General features: G+C 41.6%; 1 protein-coding gene and 1 long non-coding RNA gene across 8 annotated transcripts in view; one reads left to right on the forward strand and one right to left on the reverse strand.

Annotated features, from left to right (window-relative positions):
* Positions 1 to 22465, reverse strand: part of sgip1a (SH3GL interacting endocytic adaptor 1a) — an 84339-nt gene that overhangs the window by 51903 nt on the left and 9971 nt on the right. For 3 of the 6 annotated variants that reach the window (XM_076876155.1, XM_076876154.1, XM_076876153.1), the window contains exons 2-3: positions 19963 to 20047; positions 12915 to 12959 (exon numbers count right to left, since the gene is read on the reverse strand). In XM_076876155.1, coding sequence (XP_076732270.1) covers positions 12915 to 12959; positions 19963 to 20014 — 97 coding nt within the window. In that variant the 5' untranslated portion in view covers positions 20015 to 20047. Of the gene's footprint in view, positions 1 to 12914; positions 12960 to 13665; positions 13818 to 13931; positions 14033 to 19962; positions 20048 to 22465 lie in introns of those variants that run through there. The other 3 variants (XM_076876157.1, XM_076876158.1, XM_076876156.1) reach the window with 3 other exon arrangements.
* LOC143413330 (uncharacterized) lies at positions 15684 to 18853 on the forward strand. Of its 2 annotated transcripts, XR_013093948.1 has the most exons (4): positions 15684 to 15846; positions 15918 to 16259; positions 16436 to 16563; positions 18130 to 18853. It is a non-coding gene; the product is annotated as an uncharacterized LOC143413330 (long non-coding RNA). The 2 variants fall into 2 exon arrangements; XR_013093949.1 differs by lacking the exon at positions 15918 to 16259.

A 22465-nucleotide genomic window follows, 5' to 3' on the forward strand; every position in this document is an offset into this window, starting at 1 on the left:
CTCGCAATCAAGAACGAAAAACAAGAATGTAACGTCGGCGCTACGCAAAATCCCTGATTGTAGGAAACTGTGACGGACTGCCACGAGGGTGAAAGCTTTGCCACATTTGCATTTAAGATCTACATTTGCTGGACTTACAGAGTGCATCCTCCACGCGAACGTCGTTCTCAGTCCCTCTTCTTCCTCCACTGATGAGTCTCAATGATATTTGCATAAAAATGGCCCAGAGAAAAACACAATATAAAAAGTCCATTGCGCCCATCTTTCATTATAGACACAAACAACCCTTCTTTCAGCAGCATCTTACAGCGGCACTGCAGATGACAGGTGCTTTGTGTGGTTCACTTTCACTGAGTTTTCTCTCAGCTGCAGTCCTCCAAACCCAAAGTCTCCTTTTCTCCCCTTCTGTCCCTCTCTCTGCTGATACGGTGAAAATCAATGACTCCTCTATTCTGCAGACTGGCCTGACGTCTGCTAATGAAATCCTATCTGCTGTGAGTCATCCATCTGAGCTCCTGGGCTATGACTGGCAGATGGACCATCTCATCAACATCATTTATCATCTCTATCTCACAAACACACACACACACACACACCGGGAACATTCACTTACACAAACTAAAGTGTGTCATTTGCACAAGTGAACAATAACTGATGTCCCAGTTTATATTAGCCTGACCACATTTTCCTCCCCCCTGTTACTTCTCTACATTACTGTGTAACACATAAGGACTCCTGCTGCCTTGTTTGATTAGCATGACATGCCGTCAAACACACAATGAGCTAATGCCTCAGCCAGATACAAGGAAAGAACAATCAGTGTAGGGCAGAGCTCTGTGTTAGCTGCTAATGCTCAGTTTTAAAACTCTCAGCTAAGTGTAGAAAATCAGAGTCTTTGTGCGGCGCCAGCATCTCAGAAATTGAAGACCTGATGGGTTACCTTTATTTTTGATGGAAGGTCCTCACAACAAAAGGAACATTTCTCTATGGTTTGTGCTACCACAGTGTAAAGTTACTGCCAGTGAGATCTGCTGGCTTCTCTACATCCACCTTGTAATCAAATATACTACGTTTCAATAAAAATAAAATTCCCAACAAAGAAGTTGTCATTCACATTTTCGGACAACTGACCAAACCTTAAACAGTGACACAAAAAGCCTAATAAGAAGAATGTAATCCTGCCATTTTTCAGTATTACCGACCATTAGCACAAAACTAAACAGCAGCAATGTTGGTTCACATAATAGAAACACTTAAACCCAGTGAAGATGGAGGATGGTGACCTCAGATTTCTGCCAGACTGTGAGCCCATGGGCTGTACTTACACTGTGAGGTTTTAAAAATGAGCTTAAACACATGCTGTACTTAAATAGTCCAAATAAAAAGCCAGCAAGGCTGACGATGACCAATTGTTTGTCGGGGCTTGTTTATCATTAATAAAAGATGACCTAAAGCATTGCAACACGTTTTAAAAGCAGTAAGAGCTTGGACCAGGAAGCAGGGTTGATATGTCAACAAGCAGATTGTGTACACTTTGATAAACCTATGAGCTTGATATGGCTAAATTAAAAAGTAGTTTCAGATCAGAATACTTTACTGATCCCACCTTTCTACTTCTGCCGTCAAGCTCCGTACCCACAACGTCGCTGGACTTGCAGATACCGGGAGCACAGCACAGAATAGAGTATGGCAAATGATCACAATCGCCTCTGAAAATAGAGATGGCTTTCTGTGTTTATTGTCAGCGATATAATGAAAAATTACATTTTTGTACATACATTCAAGTGCTTTAACTCACTCTCTTCCCCCATTTCATTTATAGCATAAACTATGATTGGGCGCAACCACCTCTCAGCCACATGCTTGTGTTCAAACATCCAAGCTAGCTTTTTGTTCAGGTTTGCTCCAGGTGCTCCATCCAAGGTTAACTCAACTAAATCAGCAGGTATGAAAGTGAGAGTATCTGGTTCAGTCTGTGCGTGTCAGCTGTCCAGGGTGCATCCTCGATATATCAGCTAAGCTTTAGTGATCCTGTTTACAATATAAACTATAAAAGTAGATGCACGATGGAGTTAAAACAAGGGGTTTGAATGATGATTTGAAAAGGTGGCAAATGAGAGTCGCACATACCTGTGCTGCACAGAAAAAGCAGAGGACAGGAAATGCTCGTCTCCTGAACTCCACAACATATTTGTACTGAAAAGTGCTGGCTAAAAGGTGATGCCTAATAAAAAATTTAAAAAACAAACAAAACAACAACAGAAGAGCCGGGGTCAGCGAGGTCAAAGAGCTGTGTTGACATCACAGGGGCCTCAGAGTTAAAAGACAAAGATGGATGCAAAGGTCGCTTTGTTTCTGCTTGAAGTTCACTTGCACTGTGGGATTACTGGGATTGATGAATAATTCAAACATGTTATTCCAGGTTACATTACTTTTTGTACCTCAGCTATAAAAACAAACAAACAAAACCACTAGTTTTAATTGTGTGCTTTCTGTGCCACCTTACTTACATCATAAGTAATAAATACAGTTTGCATGTACAGTTTGGTCAAAGGAATAATTACATTTTTCACAAGTTACTGACATTTACAGAGTGTAATGTCTCAACAAACAAATTAACATTAGAAATAAAGAATAAAGACGACAAAAAATGAAGCACCGAGTTTTTCTACAAGCACTACGAAATATCTTTTGGACAGTCTGTACCAAAAGTCATGCGGTAAAGGATTGTCCTAATGCTTCACAGGCTGCAGTAACAACTTTTTGCCATGTTGCCTGCGTACAGATACGAGGTTTATACGTTTAAGTCACCTGCAGGAGCTGCTTTTGTTTTTACTCCTGCTGCTGCTGAAAATCTCACTGCCTGCAGTATGTTTGTGTGTGTTTTGGGTAATCTACCTCTTACACTTGGAGTTTGTTCTTAGAGTTAGTTTAGTTTAGAGTCCATACATGGGAATAAAAATAACTTTTTGACAGGTCGAGTGAGGACATCAAGGATTCCCCCCCCCCAGATCTTTAGTATAAGCCTGGACATGAATCAGGCCTATAGCCCAATAAACTGTAAATGCACTACAAATATGTAATGACTCACACTCAGCTCACAAGTCGCACATATCACGCACAGCTGACGAGACACTGCTGCACATTTCCATCGCCCTCAATCCCTCTGTTGCTCTCCAACAGCCAAACCCTTCAACCCTTCCCTCATCACTACATTTCTCAACAAAGCCAGCATCAAGCTAATCTCTTCCTGTAGCTGCATCTCTGCATTACTGTGTTAGTGCAAGCCTCTGCTGATTGAAAAAGACATCTGTTTACACTGCGTTGGCTTGTAGCCGCACAATAGGAACACGTGAAACGCTGCAACCAGACAGAACAGACATGGTGAAAGGGGGGATTCGCCATGGATACAAGGATGAAAACAAAAACACTTTTTCTAATTAACACACGTATAAAAGCAGCATATTTCAGTTCTTCTTTGCAGCCATCAATAACATGGGTGGTTGGATCTGAAACTATGAGATCACACTAAAATACTTCCACCTTTATTAAACTGCTACATAGAGGTTTTCTAGGGGCTGGTGAAAGGTATTCTGGGAAACCCAGAAAATGACTAACTGAAGTAGATACAGATGCTCAGGGTAAGCGGGTAATCACGAACAAAGAATACGCAAATGCATCCGTTTAACTGCACCGTTATGTCACGCTGATTTATTAATTAAGCAGAGTAAAAGGAGATTGGGCCACGCAGTAAGAGTCAACCTGGGAGATGAACAGAGACACACATGAATATTATATAGCAAAATACATCCAACTTCCTGGAGGGGTTTCCTGCAACCCTGGGGATTTGTTCACAGCCAGACAGTCGTGACAGAAATGAGGATGTCTGAAGCTGCGATTTCAAACCAAAGCGGAAGATTTAAAGAAAATAAATAAATGAAGTGCTTATGTTCATCTTTATCATATAATCTGGTCTAATTCCAGAAATGCCACAAATGTCACACAAAAGCAAACAAAGTGACTCAACTAAACGCACCTTTTTCCACCTCTCACACCATCCTACCTGGAATTTTTAACTCACATCATCTTTCCTATCTACACCGCTCATTTTGCTCGCCTGCTCCCTCCTTGAAATGGCTGTAGAGCATCGTCTTCATTCTCCTTTTGCTTTTGCAGAGCTTCTGTCCGTGCATCTCTATGTTAATGTGTCTTCTCAGATTGCTTACTTGGGATTGCTCCGTGAGCTGATCCATTTTACTCTGCATGAAATATGCTAATGTAAACAGAGTTTTCCCTCATTTATTGTGGATTAAACATGAAAGACCTTGTTGTCATTTGTATTTGGCTCAACAGCAGAGCACGTTCAATACAGTCTCACTGAAAACGTTTTATTCTGCCCTGAGCTCGTTAACCTCGTTGCTTTGAGTCATAAGTTGTCCACTGGGTCGATGCAAAAATCCTGTCTGTAGATTTCAGTTAATTTAGCGTGTCACAGCAATTGATGTCAATCACATGAAACAACAAGCAGCCTTCTGCTACTGATCACAACTCCAGTTTGTAAACTTACTAAAGTTTTAACATGAAATATTTCACATTTAATATCCAGCAAGGCATCCGATTTGAGCTACTTTGTAACTTTAGCATTCATCGTTTGTAGCTAATAAATGATTCTAGATCATCGATAAAGATAAAGCACTTTTGAAACGAGCACAGCCTCTGACTCACCTTCAAACCTTCGCTCAGTAACATCACAGCCGCATGAAAACCCAGCACAGGCCTCTGAGCTACATTCAACCGGCTCTCACCTAAATTCAAAACCACAACACAAACACGCCAGTTGCGTTATCACAAGACCAGGCTGTTTTTTTTATGATGAAACTAGAGTCCCTGATTAAATTAGACCACACGTCTCTGACAGCAAATCACCTACTGCTTTGACAGAAGGTTCCTCTGATCCCTGCGTGGGGCCTGTCAGGCTGAAACCAGCATCTTTAGTCAGTCGGTAACAGTCTGTGATACTCCACGCTTGTTTTTTAATGCGCAGCATCTCAGTTTAAAAGAACCACTACGCTGCCGACTGGGACATAAGATGTAATTATAGCCGGAAAACATTAAATATTAATATTACTGAAAAATTACCAGCTGAATTACATGCAGTGCCTTTCCTTTTTAGCTAGCAAACACACATCATGTAGTCTCAACAGTCTTTCTGAAAAAGACGTTTCTCAAGCCGACTTTAACACGTCATTCAAAGAAACTGCTTCATTACGTCACATGAGAACCTCGCCTTCCCCCAGCCGCCGCTCCACGACAAACACGTCTGTTTACCTTGCTCTGAATCTCAGTTATCATTACATTAGCTCATCTATGCGTGTGTGCACGCGATAGGGTGTGTCTGCGCAAACAAAAAACAAACAAAAACAAGACAGAATTTGGACGGGCTCTTGTCTACGATGAATATGGTGATACGAAAAGTGTGAAGAAGAACAAGCAAATGAATTCAACTGCTGGCACTTCATCTCCTTCCCTCCTGAATTTCTGCCTCTGTGTGTCTTTGTTGTGGGAAAGTTCATTTGGGTCTTTGTCAGACTTGTAAAGCACGGCCACAATAGACCCATTCTGCTGTGACACATTCAACAAAGAGCTTTCCTCTGTGTCTGCCACACTTTGAGGAAGACGCACGCAAACAAACATTGTGATGACCTGACCACACATGCACAAACATTTGTTTTTCATATCAGCGTTATCTAATGCTGTGCTACATGCACACACACTTTTGTTATTATTAGGAGAAGCCAGTGACTCAGACTTGTCACTTCTCCAGTGTACAAACCAACGTCAGAAGTAGTCGATCACCTCCATACGTTCTTTAGAGAAACATGTTGGAAATTACCACAGACCCATTCTCGTCTCTGTCTGATTTTGTCTCATTGTGGACTATTTAATACTAAAATGCATCTTCTTCTTCAATTGTATTTATATAGCGCAGTAGATCGAACAATCTACATTGACAACCTGTCAAGAGCGCTACACTAGATTTTGTGCCTCACTCTCCTGCCAAACATGGATGACAGTAAGTTTCTCCCATTTACCTTTATGCAGCTGTTCATGCAGCTTTATGTGTCAGTTGGCTGCAAGAAGAAGAAGGAAGATACAATTCTGCATTGGTTCCAATGCATCGTTCCACATGGGTTAATGGTTTGGGCAAATGACACCAGATTACTCCTTTGGGTCTCGAGTAGGACCCAGTGTAGGACAAAAGTCTTCTAGAGCAAACATGCAGCTACTAGTTTTATCACAATGTCCTTCATGGTTCTGTAACAATATAAATAACAAGCACATAGTTATTAAAAAATGCATTTTGAAGCTACATGCAGTTTTATCTCTAATTGTTAAAATATGTGAGTCACAGGAATATTTTGGAGACGTGCTCAGTGTTTTGCTTGTTACAAACCACTCAGTTATTCACATATTCACTGCAGAACCTGATAATTTGCGCAATTATGACATAAGAGACCCCAGATCAGTGACAGACTGCTGGCAACCATGGACAATGACTCCCACCCTCCATGACACACTGACAATCTGAAGAGCAACAGGTTCCTTCAACCTCACCGTCTGAGGGAACCTTACAGGAGCTCGTTCCTTCTGCTGCCATCAGACTCTTTGATTCATCCACTTGGGTCAGATCCACACATGTGGAACAGAGCTGGTCACACCTCAATGTCACTGTTGTACACACACACACACACACACACACACACTTGTCCTTTTATATTTATACCTCTCTCGATATTTATCTGTTTATCTTAATATTTATCTATCAGTATCTCTGTTTCTGCACTCACTTTATATGAGTGTGTGATGTTTGTTGTATATCTGCTGCTATGACAACTCAATTTCCTTCTGGGATTAATAAAGTTTCTGATTCTGATATTCACTCATTCTTTGGCAAAAAGTAACATGTATGCGATGAATGTTAGCTCTTTTGAGTCACTGCAGAGCTTATGCCCTGAGAGTTCAGACACTCGAATACTGTACATCTATACTGTCTTTTTTTTCCTAGTAACACAATCATTAGTAGCGCTGACCTGTACTGGCAGTTTCCACTATCAAATGAATGCGCAGCATTGTGCAGCCATAGAAACAGGAAACTCAGGTACTGAACTCTTCTCTAATTTGTCAGGTTTTTTAAACCTTAAAGATCCTCCTAAACCTGACCACGGGCTGAGAGCTGCTCGTTGCCTCCTAGCGATCGTACCCGCAGGCAGGGAATCCTCAGAAAAAGAGCGACTACAGAGATGGGCAGAGTGACTGACGTGTTCTTTATTTCGTATCAGCAATATTCATTTTTAAACAGTTTGAACTTTCTCCCGGTAAGATGATAGTGTATGAAATATTTTTTTTACATACCGATAAAGTATTTATGACATTTATATCACAGACTGTTCCAGCCAAGCCAGGAGCAAAACCCCTCACCATTTCACCTCGGCCGAGAAAATGACAGAAAATCCTGAATTCAACAGCATCAGTTTAACTGAGCTTGCACAGCAGAATCCGATCTTTATTATGCAACTTTAAAGGCAACATTTTAAATATAAATAAATATATTTTATGTCACAAAAGCCTAAAAATACAAAATGCAGATGCCAAAAGCACAAGTGACACTGCAAATAAATGATGAATTAAGCAAATAATAATAATAATGTTTCTTAAATTTTGCTGCTTGTAACCTTAAATAACAAACAGAGCAATAAAGAAGTGGAAGCCACCATATGTCTTGAGCTCCTCTCCGTCCTCTGCTGTCCTGCATTCAAATCAAGGGTTTATCCAACTTTCAGCCACACAAGCTCTAAATACTATGCCTCCCTGTGACAGTCTAATTCCAAATGCTGGTAACCAGGGTTAAAGCTTCCTACTGTCTATGACTGACTAAATTGTTCAGTACAAGTTTCGTGTATTAAGGGTAGTAAATGATTACTGCAGCTAAGTGTAGTAAAGATTCTGACAGAATACCAAAAACATACTGATTTTGCTGATCTTCGATCCTTATCAGTCCTCGGACTGCAACATGAACTTATCCCTTATGGTGGTGCCACAGGAAATACCACGCAGTCATTAAAAATAAGTGTTTTTCCATTCTGAACATTGTCATGATCAGAAAATATCACAAGAGTCTGCACAGAGTTTACAATTAGGGCAGAGGTGAAACAAGAGTAAGTGCCTGAAACACAAAATGTTTTGGCTCTAGGGTAGATGAGGAAAAATGTTGGTGCTGTTTGCCTTATAAAGGAAGTTTTGACTCCAGAGTACCGCTAGAGGAAAGGTCGGACACTTCTAATCAGCCCTTTGGTTTTTAACATAATATGCAACTGATCAGAGAGAACAACAGATAGGAGCTGATCCCTGTTGTAATGCACAGAGCACCAAACACGGACACGGATGCACATACATGTCTGATTTGTAGCTCGTCTCCAAGGCTACAGAAGTTAAGTGTACGTATATACATATAACCATCAAGATAATCCAAATCTGAACTTCCTTTATTAATTGCTTATAAAGTTATCTGCCTCATCTCCAGCTCTCCCCGTCTGATGATCTTTATCAACCACTACATATTCCTCACAACCCACTGCTCTCACTGGACGTCCTCTTCTCTCTCCCATTTCTTCCCTGGGGGGTGTTTGCCCTCTCACTGTTGGTGTGCTACCACAGCACCTGAATTAGTAATATTTGAGTATTACTAATTCAAATAAGAAATATGAAAAATACTTCAAAGGAAATCCAGTGGGCCTATATTTACCTCAAAGTCTTGCCATACGAAGTATCTCAGTTTTTAGATCTGTTGTTAGCAGCAAGGTTAAAAACACTAAGCATAATCCGGTCTTTAAGTCTGATGTCATTAGCCGTTTCCGGGTCCAAACTCCGATTCAGGTCCCAAAGTCAAGTGAACACTATAACTCTCAGAGATGCCGCAAACTGTCTAAATTCTTTCATCTTTAATAAAATCATCAGCGTTGCTGCTTTACCAGGTGTAACAATGAAGTTTAAAATCCAGGCATCCATGAAAACAGAATTTATTAAATTCAACAGAGTTAGAAGAAAGCAGGAAGTTAGCTCGCTAGTTCCCACCTAAACATGATATAGCATGTTCTGACTGAGAGATTTCTGAAAAACTAAAATGTACAGCTCTGCTGTCACTTCCTGTTAGCATGACATAAACACAGTGAAGCTGGAGGATGAACGCTAACTTTTTTCCACTCGATAAAAGTTAACGTGAGGGTTCCTGATGGTTAGGGACAAATGTAATCGCATGGCAGGATGCTGTAAACGGACCAAACCTCAGTCAGGAGAACAACTGAGATAATCCATCCACAATACGAGGTTAGTCATTAAGATACTGCTGCATGGGCTGGGCTGGAGTTACATTGTAACAGTTTAAAACCTCAGCTTTAAAATTAATAGTGTAATAAAAACAGAGACCAACAGTGATCACTGACTGTTTTTAGGGGCTCCTTCAGATTAAATAGAACAAGATACAAAGCATTAAAACATGTTAAAAACACAACAGCCTTAATAAATGCAGAGTAGTTTGGGCCCGGAAGCAGGTTCACACGTCATCATTTAAAGACCGGATACACATGATTTCAATAAACTGTAGCTGGTTCAACTAAGTCCAATGGGGGAAACTTTTAAAAACATGTTTGTCGAATAATTAATTTGTGATGGGTGAGAAGACGAGCAGCATAAATGCAAATGATCACAGTAAGAAGACTAAATGCAATAAATCACTTCACATGTTTTCCTGCTGAAGAGATGATATTTGAAACCACAGGAGAGCACCACTGATGACCTCGCAAGCCAGTTAAGTAGCTCCCTACATCCTTGAATGTAATCATAGAGTCGATTCAAAACCTATAATCAAGAAAAACTGAAGATTGCAACCTTTATGAAGCCAGGAATTATTGCAGCCATTTGAAATTAACAAAAAAAACCCTACCAATACTGACATACCTTTTGCGCTCTCTCTTATTCATTTATTTTTTTTATATATATATATATATATATATATATATATAAAAATTATATTACTATAATTCCAATTGACTCGGGAACAGTTCACTTCACTAATCACCACAGACCGCTTCCTGTGTGGATGTACCTTTAATGTCCTGTGAAAACCATATAAATCCAAATATGGTGACACTGAATGTTTCTGTTCAATGTTCCTGTATCAGTCAAGAGCATTCTCCTTGTTCTTAAAATAAACACCTGGTGGATTAGCTCTGAAATGTGGTGTCATAAATCTGAAAATAGGGCTACTTATCAAAGTAGTTTTTTTTTTGTTTTTTTTTTATTGGACCGTAACACTACAAGCATAAAACAGCAAAGTTTAAAACTGGATAAAATGAAACGTCCACAGAAGCAAAATAGAACATAAAAATTATTGTAGCAGAAACTTAATCCAAAAACATACAGCAGCAAAGCAAATGACATTTACTGCAAACGACTGTTAAAAACTGAAAGTTAAGACTGACCCGGGTAATGTACGGTACATGCAGAACTAAAGCTACTTTCAGCTGCTCCCTTATGGGTCACCACAGCAGATAACTCTCCATGCACGCAGAAGGATCTCTTCCCACGATCGAACAGAGGATCTTATTAATAAAACTGAGATACATGCATCTTGTGATGTCTCTTAAACAACACTAGTGAGAAACGGTTTGGTCTATGTTTGAGCTTTTCCAGCCAAGCTGAATAATGGCTGCTGCAGCTGATGATGACAAAACAACACTTCAGAACTGGCCTGATTCTACAACATCCAACAATGAACAGACCACCAAGCTAAGGAAACGCACAACATTCTCTAAAAGGTGCAGCGTGACTACCTATCTTAGCAAATGAAACAAAAGTAAGCAGTTTAATGAGACCAATGTATGTGTATTTTAGATTGAGACAGTAGCCATCTCTCAGAACAGCTATGAGGAGCTAACTTTAGCTGCTATTAGCAACATGTTAGCAAATGCCTGTACCTCTCTCTCTAGGTTACATTTAAGTAACTACTCATCTTCTACCCTGTATGTTACTCAGGGCCAAGCATGCAGGCCTTAAAAAGCAGAGCTAACAAGGATTAGCATCCAATTTTAACACCTGACTGTAATCCTGCTCTCACTAGTCCATGGTAAGCCTGTGCTAGCCATGCTGATGGAAGGTAAGTGGTTTATAGATGGTCTGTAGTTTTTGGTTACCCAATAACTTGGCCCAAGAGAGTTATGTGATCTATGACAGGACAATACACTAAAAAATTAGCTCATCATATTCTAGTTTAGTCCATTAGTGTCCAACTGCCCAGTGCTGTCACTGCGAGTCTGTATCCTAGTACAACACTGAACATGGAATCATATTATACTGCTGCGGCCTACAGGAAGGAAAAGGTTACCCAGGGTTACCTTTTTTGTTTCAAAAACAAACGAGTTATTTGCGTCTGCATGAGCAGCATGAGCTTATTAGATATCATTGTTAGAGGCCTCAGTGTTACAAGTGAATTGCAGGGTCTGGCAGAAAGGGTGGAGCCATATGGCCATTATATAAATCATAACCTACAACACAGTTCATCGTATAATGACACATGAGACAGTAAGTGACAGTAAGCCTATTCATGACACAGTAGCATGATAATACACAGTTAAGGTCAAGCGATAAGCCATTTGGTCAAATAGCCATTACTTACTCAGAACAACACCTTTAAACACTGAAATTTTCTCTCAAGCTTACAAATCCATCAGAAATCAGGGGACTGGCGTGGTGAACAGCATATCCCAATGTCCAAATTACTGTAAACGTGTGTGGATTACCTGCCTACAAAGCAAACGTAAAGGACTCAATAGCTGTCACTTATTTTTAAACACAGAGAGAAACACATAAAACCAGACAGCATGCTAAGATTCGTCCTCATCAGCCACTGAGGTAATTCCATCTTGTCCTAAGGTCATCCGACATTAAAACAAAAGAGCCAAAATAACTGGTTTTCCTCGTGCATTTATCCACAATTTTTGGAAAATTTCTACCTTAAGACAATTAAAATGTACACACTTCAAATCTTTTGCATTTTTGATCATAGAACATACAACTGGTCACTGAATATATTATATACTGTACTTCCAAACCAAATCCAGGAAATCAAAGACATATGAAACAGAAGGTTTCGCGTGCCAGCTGCAGAGCTACAGAGATTCATTCCTACATCACCGGCCTGCCCCTAATGATGTCACCAATTAAAGGGACATGACATTAAAACAATGATGAATTCTCTTTTTCATCACTATGCTTAATCCCACAGAGACGGCTCAGTCCAGCCATCGGCAGGCTCGAATGTACGCGTGCACTTGCCCGTGCAAACATACAAGTGCTGGGTTAAACAGCCATGTAGTGTGAACGCACGGCAAAGTCATACAGTGCAGTGAGCGTGTGCATCCGTTTCAGAGCACACCATACAAAGAAAATTTATACAAGTGAGCCAGCTGGGTACATAAGCCCTCCTGCACAATAAATCCAAATAATCCTTTACGATGGGAAGCGGGAAAAAGGGGGGCTGGGGGTTCTCAGACATATGCGTGCGCGCGCACACACACACACACACACACACACACAAAAAGGTACACACGCTTCAATTAGCTTCGCCATTGTGCCTCTGTTGTAGATATTCAGTGGCTGTGCCCTTTTCCCAAGAATAACAAGCAAGTCAACAAAATGCGTGTGCTCGAAACAGAAGGACAGCTTCTGACATCTCAACCTCAAATACCTCATACACTTGCTACGAGATGAAGCACACGAGAACAAGGCCATTAAGGATTATCCTGAATTACAAAAGAAAAATGGGGTGGCATAAAAAAGACAGAATAAAATGATCTTACCTTCCATCATGGTTGCAGATTTGCATTCCTCAATCTCCAAAGAGCCTGAAATGAAAGGTGGTGTCGTGAGGGGAGGGGGAAGAGAAGAAGCTCCTGGCTACTAAAACACAGTAGAACTGATGGCAGCAGAACAGCTGTGTGCTTGTGGCTAACGCCCTGGCTAACTGTGAACCTCCAACACCCCCAGACGTCGCCTGTCAACTAGCTCAGGAGGGAGAGAGACAGAGAGATAGATAGAGCGAGAGAGAGGAGGGGTGGGGGACGGCTTAGGTGTCGATCAGAGCTGGAGCCATGGATGCTGCTGCTGCTGCTATTGCTGCCGCGGCTCAAACCTTCACAGCCGAGGATGCTGAGAGGTAGGGAAAAAGCAAACTGGAGGAAAAAAATGAAAGAGGCAGGGAAGGGAGAAGGAGGTGGAGAGATTTAGAGGGAGGGTTGTGTGTGTGTGTGTTTGGAGGAGGGGGGGAGGGGGGGTGGCTGAGGCAGTATGCTGAGGTCACAGATGACCTTAGCCAATCCCTGCAGCTCTTTGTGCAGTCACATGGCTTACAGCTTGAATCTCCTGACACTGTCCCCAAAGAGAGAAGGCTACATTAGTAACCTCTCTTACTTGACAAATAACTGTGCGCATTTACATGTTTACATGTAGAGCATCCGAGGAAGCAAACAGATATGTGAGGTTTAAATATAGAAGCCACACAAACAGAGTAACCATACACACACATGCTTACACAGCTACCCTTCACCCTACCTTATGTCAGTGCAGTGTGCTGAGGTACCCAGGCATGAATCTATTTTTTGGTCACACAGAGAATAATGAGGGTATGAGTAAAGTGACAACCCATGTTGATACAAAAATAAAAACGTGCTCTATATTAAGTCACTACTGCGCAAAATCCTTGCCCTGCACCGTCCTGCACAGCGCCTAATTCTCTAGTAACTGCCTCCGTGTCCCGCCCTCTTTGGAATATCGGTGCAGTTTCACTCTGCTCCTCTCCCCGCTCCCTCCCACCTTACCGTCTCTCTGCTAGTCTGTCTCATTTGGCTGCCTTTTTCTGTCTCTGTGCTTTCCCACCGCACTGGGATGAGAATCGACCGGTGCGACGTCACGGCAACGCAGGCTACAGCTGCAGCCAACAAACAGGAAGAGCCGATGACAGACCAGCCTCCGGAGAGGGGTGTGTGCTGGTGTTTGTGTGTGTGCGCTGATTAATTTTCTATGAGAGGGTGGAGAGTGAAGGGGGGTGGGGGCAAATGTGACAAATCAAACAGCAAGGTGAGATTTTACTGGGCGAAAAAGGAAGAAAAGAATAACAATGAGCCACAAATGCAGACACTGGGTAATTTGTACCCATTGGTCTTTAAGTCTGGAAAAGACGTGTTTACTAGGGCTGCCACAAACGATTATTTTGATAGTCGACTAGTCACTGATTATTTTTGCGATTAGTCAACTAATCAGATCATGCATCCACTGGACGTAAAAAGTACAGCTTATTGCATCAGCAGCATCTGCTCTTATATAACTATCATTAGCTTACAGCTTTAAGTGTTTAAGGTCTGTGCTAACTAAAAATAAAGACAAGATGATAGTTTATTAAATTTTAATGAAATTTGCAGATTGTTTCGGTGAAGTTTAATAAACTCCTTGCTATCTAAAATATAACAGGACACCAGAGTATATTCTGGAGCATCTCACACTTCTGATAATCAGCTGTCTGCTTGACGTTTATTCAGCTGTGTAAAAACTATAACTTTAATCTCAGCCAAACCGATTTACTCAGGAACAAATAAAATACTGAAAAAAGCCAAACAATAACATTTTTAAGTTATCTAAGTGACTCATATATCATGTTTAACCTGAGTAGCGAAAGACGGCGGTGGGTTTGAAAACATTTGCTGGGAGTCCGGTGTTCTCACGGCTCTAGCGAGCCTAGCCCCCGGCTAACTATCGAGCTAGTGGGTAACAGACGTCTCCGAAAACGTCGGAGCGCTTTTGAATATGTGACCGAGTGGTCGGCGGGGTTAGGAACAAAATAAATAAACTTGACAACGCCACCTGTACCCACTGACTCAGAGCGGACCTCTCTGAGTCAGTGGGTACAGGTGGCGTTGTCAAGTTTATTCACTCTCTGAGTGACGACGAGTTGTGGCTCCTTGTCCCTGAGGTACCCTCACACCCTGTAGCACCTGTGGTGTCACTTCCCGATGCCTCTAGAGTTCCATCGGTGGAGCTCAGGTCTACTCCCAGTGTGATTGTAGCACCCTCGACCTCTGCTCCCCCAGGCTCTTCCTTGGGCTCTGTTGAACAGTCTGAGGTGAGTGGGCCACATTTGCGGAGAACAGCACGTTCAACAGCTGGTCAGCACTCAAATGTTTATCACTTGCCACGTCCTGTTGAATCTGCGTCAGTTGCTAATGCTCAGCTTGCCATATTCAGGCCATGGTGTTGGGTTCCTTGAGTTATTGTCGGGGCGCCAATACAAAAAAGGGGGGGTAGATGTAGCCAGATGGGCTACTCGCCTTCCGTTGTTTTTCTTCTCTCATTCTCTCTCTCCCTCGCTCTCTTTCCACTGCACTCGCTCCTTGTATCAGGTGATCGGGTTAATTGGGAACCCACCTGCACATTGATTGCAGGGTGGCGCTAGCCTGTATAAAGCTAAGCCGATGTCTTGTTGGATTAATTCCTCCCGAGCTTCTGGTACGATACAGCAGTAAATGCTGGCGTACTGCGACGGACTGATCAGCAAGAGCCGATTATATGACAGCTACAGGTATGCTCTCGCTTAACCTTGGATTCCCTCCGAATACTGGAATTGGTGTTAATATCCTTTTCCGGCCTGTTGTAGCGCAGCAGTCTGTTTAATTCTGCCATTGCGGAGAGAGGTGTTCGTGGTATCTCCACCAATGAGAGTATAGTGCCTCCGGTCCTGGGGTAAGCTGTTAGAACTACTTTTATTAGCATTCATAGCTATAAGAGTTTAAGGTTACACTTATCTGTTTCAGGGTTTACTGCTGTACTCACCTCTCCATGGTAAATTGTCCAACCTAAATTGGAAGAGTGGACTGCCTTCTCAGCTGCTGTTGTGAACTCCTCCTTGGTGGAGTCTGCTGTCTTGTCTTGTTTTGTCTTATCTTGTTTTTATTAAGTAGGCTTACCTTTTTTGGGTTCGCCTGGTGTTTTATTTTACCCTGGACTGTTGTTCGTACCCATACTTCTGTGATCGGGCTGAAGTGATCCTCTGCCCGAGTGTCGTGCTGGGACTCTAAATCGCCTGGGTGGCCGGTCTCAGCCGGTGGGGAGCCAGACCGGCCTACGCCTGAGAATAATTATTACCAGCACGAGTGGTAGTTTGACCCGTGGGGAATAAGCCTTTCCCGTGTGTATGTGTGTGTGTGGGTGTGCGTGTGATTTCTTTTATTAAAGTTATTAAAGTGTGTTTTAGTCTTTTTATGATTTGTAGCGAGCCTGACGCTCCGTGTCCTTTTATTCTTTTAACATACTTTTCTGTGTTTTATTTCAGTGAAGGAGGACGAGCCAGTGGCCCTGGGACCTCAGGTGGTGGGTCGTCTTCACACTTTCTTTTGTACAGCACTGGGTGGTCTGCAGTGATTCTTGTGGTGTGATTTTCTTTTGGTTCCACGGCTGCTGGTAAGTCCAAGTTCCACGATTGTTTATTTTTACTGTAGGACACTGTCAATAATGACGCTACATCTTGACTTTTAATATTTTATTTATAAAATATTATTTATAATATTTTATTCATTTCTATAAATAAAACTGTTTTAATATTGGAAGCCAACCTGCCTCAGTGTGCATCCTTGAATCTGTGCGGTCTTCTTTTATTCCTTTTCTTTATTTTTCTTAAATATATTTCCTGGGGGTGTAATTCCCCTAGGTGGCGTTGTCAAGTTTATTTATTTTGTTCCTAACCCCGCCGACCACTCGGTCACAAAAATATGTGGTGTCTTGATAAACTGAGCAGATATTTGAGGTTTACACAGCTACATTCTCGCCTGAAAATATGTTAATCGTTTATTTTGTGACCCAGAAAGAATAATAAGAGTAATATTAAAGCTAACTAGCTGCCGCCATTGTTGGAAACTAAGCTGGGCCGCGCTATGAATTCTGGGACACAGCTACTTCTTCTTCTTCGGGGTTTAACAGCAGCTGGCATCCTTGTACATGCAGTGCTGCCATCTTCTGTTTCAGTCCGTTATTACACTCTTAAATCCTGCTACTCATTCCTGCGTCTTTTGTGATCTTACAAAGCTTCAAACGACGCGTCGACTATTAAATCAGTCGTCGACGATTTTGATAGTCGACGTAATCGTGACTAGTCGACTAATCGTGGCAGCCCTAATGTTTACTCATGTTTAATTTCTACTGCTGGCAGTGTCAGGAGCAGCTGAAGAGGTAGTAACAGTAGTAGTGGTGTATCAGTAAATGGTAACAGGACTGGTTCTATTATAGTGCTTTTTTACCTCGCTTGAGCACTCAAAGCATTTTACACTACACACCCCGTTCACACACTTATTAATAAAACATGGCTAGCTCATATGGTAAGAAACCAAACCCATATTAATAGTACATGCTATACACATATATAGGCCTACTGATTTTGACCTGTTCAACCTGCTTCCTCAGGGAGGCGCTATAGGTGCATCAGCCCAAACACTGACAGACTCACGAATGGTTTCTTCCCAAAAAAGTTCTACCCCCCAAATCCAAGGACTTCCCTCTTTACACAGACTACACAACTACCATCACCACTGTGCAATACTTCATTCAATAACCACACGTAACACTATTTATTTGCATATTTGTTCATTTTATATAGTGTTCATATGTATATAGTGCTGCAGAACTGTGTACCCTGTGCATTCTATTCTATAGTTCCATACATACATGTGCATGTATGGAACTATAGAATAATCCAAGAGACAAAATACGTGTTGTTATTCTTGTTTGAGCAGAGCCAGCTGGGCAACTTCAGTTCATTAGAATCAGCATTAGCTGAAGCACTTCAGCAGCTATTCTTCCTGAGGTCATTCTTACACTGCTGTGATATAAAACTACTCTCTCCAAAGCTTCCTCTCACATTTATAATTTCACGCTTCTTTCTTATTTTCACTGCATTACTGTCTGTCAAGTTGCTTCTATGTTATTCATTATGTCACCTGCCTTCTCCTTCCTTTCATCCTTTTCTTGCTACAGGGCCAGCTCTTCCGTATCAACCACCACTGATGCCCCCAAGGAGAGGGTCGACACCCTCATCTTACCCCCGGTCCCACTAGCTCTAAAGCTTTGCTAAGTAATCTCTATGACCTTTGTAATTTTTTCTCCTCCCTGCCTTTATCCATTCATCTTTCTTATCACTTACACCATCCCTTGCTAATTTCCTTCCCCATTGTTCTTCTAGTATCAGCCATGCTCGGTTATGTTTGCCTCAAGACAAACATCTTCTCCTACACTGTCATCTAGTGCCGACAGAGCATCATGACAGATATTTAACAGTTTGTGCTGGTGCTGGAACTTCGATGCTTCTGAATCAGAAATATGGCACCATTAACTCACTGTAGTGTAGTACCATTAACATATAGTTCATTTGTTTCCACGAGCAAGTTGGCAATTCAAACAATATTTCTTATTTCTAATACAAGAGAGCCATGTATGATGATTATGCAGCTAATTAGCGCTGCCACAGCAGTTAATGATGATACCATTTTTGCCCAGTCTTTTTCTTATTGTTGAATCATGAACACCTCAACTACACCTGAACTACCTCAACTGAAGCAAGTGAGTCCTGCAGTCCTTCAGATGTTATCCTGGGTTCTTTTGTGACCTCTTGGATGAGTCAATGCACTGTTGGAGATTTTAGTGATCAGGTCTGGGTGTGGCTAGTGAAACTGAACATAGGGCCAGGTAGGTTTGGAGAGCTTTTCCCCCACTTAATAAATGAAATTACAATTTAAAAAGTGCATTTTTTTCTTTATTTACTCAGATTATATTGGTCTAATATTAAAACACTTTTTCATGGTACTGCATCGGTCTCCTACAGTTCTTCTATACCAGGGGTGTCCAACTCCAGGCCTCAAGGGCCGGTGTCCTGCAGGTTTTAGATCTCATCCTGAGTCAACACATCTGAATCAATTAGTTCATTACTGGGCCTCTGGAGAACTTTACGACACGTTGAGGAGGTCATTTGGCCATTTAACTCAGCTGTGTTGGATCAAGGACACATCTAAACCCTGCAGGACACCGGCCCTCGAGGCCTGCAGTTGCCTAGCCCTGTTCTATACCTAGCCTCAAATCAGTGCAAACACAACCAATGCTATTGCCTTTGTGCACATGATGTACACATCACATAACGTTATTTAACTTTTTATTGTATTGTTAAATTAACAAACCAGTAGACTATGTTACAGTAAAGGCAGATTATCAGCAGGTAATCTAAGGAGACTGTCTTTAATTCTGTAATATCTGATTCTATTACATTTGGTTTCAAATGTAACCAAAAGGTAGATGATGTATGAACATACAGGAAGTAGAAGAGAATGTTGCTTATGAGAAATGAGTTCCATGTGTCTGGATAGGAAGAACTTATGCTGCTCTATTTTCTAGCTTTCCCGTCAAGCGCTTTGGGTGCCTAGAAAAGCGCTATATAAATCCAATCCATTATTATTATTTTCTGACACACACACACACACACACACACACACACACACACACACACACACACACACACACACACACACACACACACACACACACACTTTTAAAAAGGGCACACCACACAGCACAGTGAACATGTAGCCACAGTGGATACATAAACAAAAGCATTCATATGTTGTCATGCATCAATACAAGCATGCATTAGCTAATGCAGTATAAAGTCCACTTCACTGCAGGACCGGTGAGTAAACCGCTTGAGATTCTAAAAATGCAGAAAGTGGTGGGTGACCTTCATGCCTTATTCTAAGGGTAAGTTGTCGATCCATGCTCAAACTGCTGAGGTGATGTGCTGCTGCAAAAATAAAGGTGTTTTACCTACTGTACCTGCAATGATACGAAACCAGCCGGTGCACAGCTCCTCAGCCATCAGTAGCTCTCTCCATGGACCCCGCTGCTCTCACTCCAGCCAGGCAGAGGGATGAGAAGGAAGACAACGAACATGGACAACGACAGTTCACCGGAAAGAGAAGAGGGAGATGAGGATGAATATTTACCAAAGGCTACCGTATAACTAATAAACAAAGGTCTTTGGAGAACACAAATGTACACTGATGCTGACAACTACAAGTGTACTCGCGAAGCAATGCACGCAACCTGTGGAGAATAGTAATGGGGCACGGTAGCCTCAGCCTGCGAGTACAGATTTGTCAAGCACTGAAGGTCAACGTGTCCTATGGGAATGGTTTCATCGAATTCTGCCTAAGTTCTGCAGTGCAGAAGACAGCATATGCATCTTAATCATGCAACTGTTTCATCTGCAATTTATTATTGTGATTTCCAACAGGGGAAAGATTCAGCATTTCAAAAATGTCTAAATTAGCCTGTTTAGATTTGAGATACTGAACGCTTTGACAGATTCACAGACTAACCAAAACTAATAAACTACAGTTTCAAGTTAAACTATAAAGTACAAACATATATAGATATAAAAGATGTGCAGAGTAAATTTGTCCATCATTCTAAAACATGGCCCCCAAGCTTGATTAGCTACATTTTTTCTCTCTTCCAGTTTAAGTGGATCCTAATTGGCATGTGGCAATCTCAGGTGAACTGACAGGTTGAACTTGCTTCAAACTCCAAAAGTGCACATGCTAGTGGTGCCACCTACTGGTCACTTAAACACAGTACTTTATTCTCCATAAAATACCTCTCGACCCCTCTGTTCCACATAGACTTGCACCTGCGTGGTGTGTGATTAGTCATAAAATATGAGCAGTAACAAGGTAACAAAGTAAGACACAATTATAAAACAATAGATTGACAAAAGGGATGCAGACATGATCACATGTAGGCTCACACCTACAGTAATAGTTCCAGTAACAACAGCTGATCACACGAACATCTATTTCATTTTAAACGTTATGATTAAAACGGAGGTGACAGCACTGACACAGTGCTGCAAAGTCCTGAGCCTTGTAAATGTCTCTTCTTAGAGCAGAGCAGTCTGTTAAGAGTTTGGATAAACAGTGCTAACTACTCAAATATAGACTATGAGCAAGAAAGCTCTTTCTGGCACATTTGGTTTACGTTCCAGATGGCAGCAAGCTGCAGAAGATAGAGAAAATAATTCTTCCTCAACCCTCTTCACCCCATCTATCCTTCCCACCACCCTCTGCACCGTTTCTGCTCTGTATGTGCATCTACCCCTACCCACTAACAAACACCCATCGCTTCCCTCCCTCTGACCTACTTTCTCGCCACCTTTGCTCATGCCTTTCGCCTGCTGGGTGCAGTATTGCTCTAAATCTGGGTATTTTTCAAAAATGTCTCTGCATCTGCCTGCAGGTCCAAAACTGTCCACGCCACCAGCAAAAAGCCACAAGAAAAATGCAAATGGGTCATCGCTGTTACTATACGGATAGAGCATAGAGGCTACATTTAGTAGAAAACTGCTGTTCTTTTAGTCAAGCAAGAAACCGCTGGGACGGTGAGGCTGAACTGCTTATCATACATCAAATACGTTCTAGTTCTATCGTCAGTGTCCCCAGTAAACAAAAATATCAATCCTGCACACGTTGTTCTTTTCTCTGCATCAGCAGCAGCTGGTTGCAGACCATTCTGTTGATTAGACAGTCAATAATATTGACTGCATTTATGATACTTTACATATTATTTTCAAAAATCTAAAATGCATCACTACTCCACTGGAATGTGGGACATTAGTATAATCCAGTAGTATACACTATTTCCATGAAAAAGCATGCACGTGGCCATACTGGGGAAACATTTTTTTAAATCATCTTATATATTTTTTTTTTAAGTGTAGGCTGAATTCCAAACATCGCACCAGACTCTTGTAAAAATAACAGCTGTTCATGGAGACTCTCTCATTTTCTGCCTAACACAATATTGCCTATGGATTTCATCGGCACCATTCTACATGAGTCCCTCGTAGGGCTGGGCGGTAATACCGGTATAATGTCAGGCAACGATAGGAAAATGAAATATCGCGATAGAATATGAGTAAAACGCGCATGCGCAGTGCCTTTGTTTTCATACGCACATGGCCGATTGTTGAGTGAAACAGATGAACCAGAATTGGTTTGTAAAAATGGTGCAACTTCCGTGATGTGGAACTGGTTTGGTGTTTGTCCGTCAGATACACGACAAAGCACATTTTTTTTGCAGAACATGCAAGCGGCCGTCGTTATTGTCATATTTGTTGGACTAAGATGCTCTTAAATCTGGGAGTAATCTGGGTCCTAAACTCCGTATGTTTCAGGTCAAACAACACTGCAGCATCACTGAGCGTTAAAAACTGTCTAAATTCTTTCATCTTTAATAAAACGATCAGCATTGCTGCTTTACCAGGTGTAAC

The sequence above is a fragment of the Maylandia zebra genome, linkage group LG17, assembly GCF_041146795.1.
Source record: "Maylandia zebra isolate NMK-2024a linkage group LG17, Mzebra_GT3a, whole genome shotgun sequence".
NCBI lineage: Eukaryota > Metazoa > Chordata > Actinopteri > Cichliformes > Cichlidae > Maylandia > Maylandia zebra.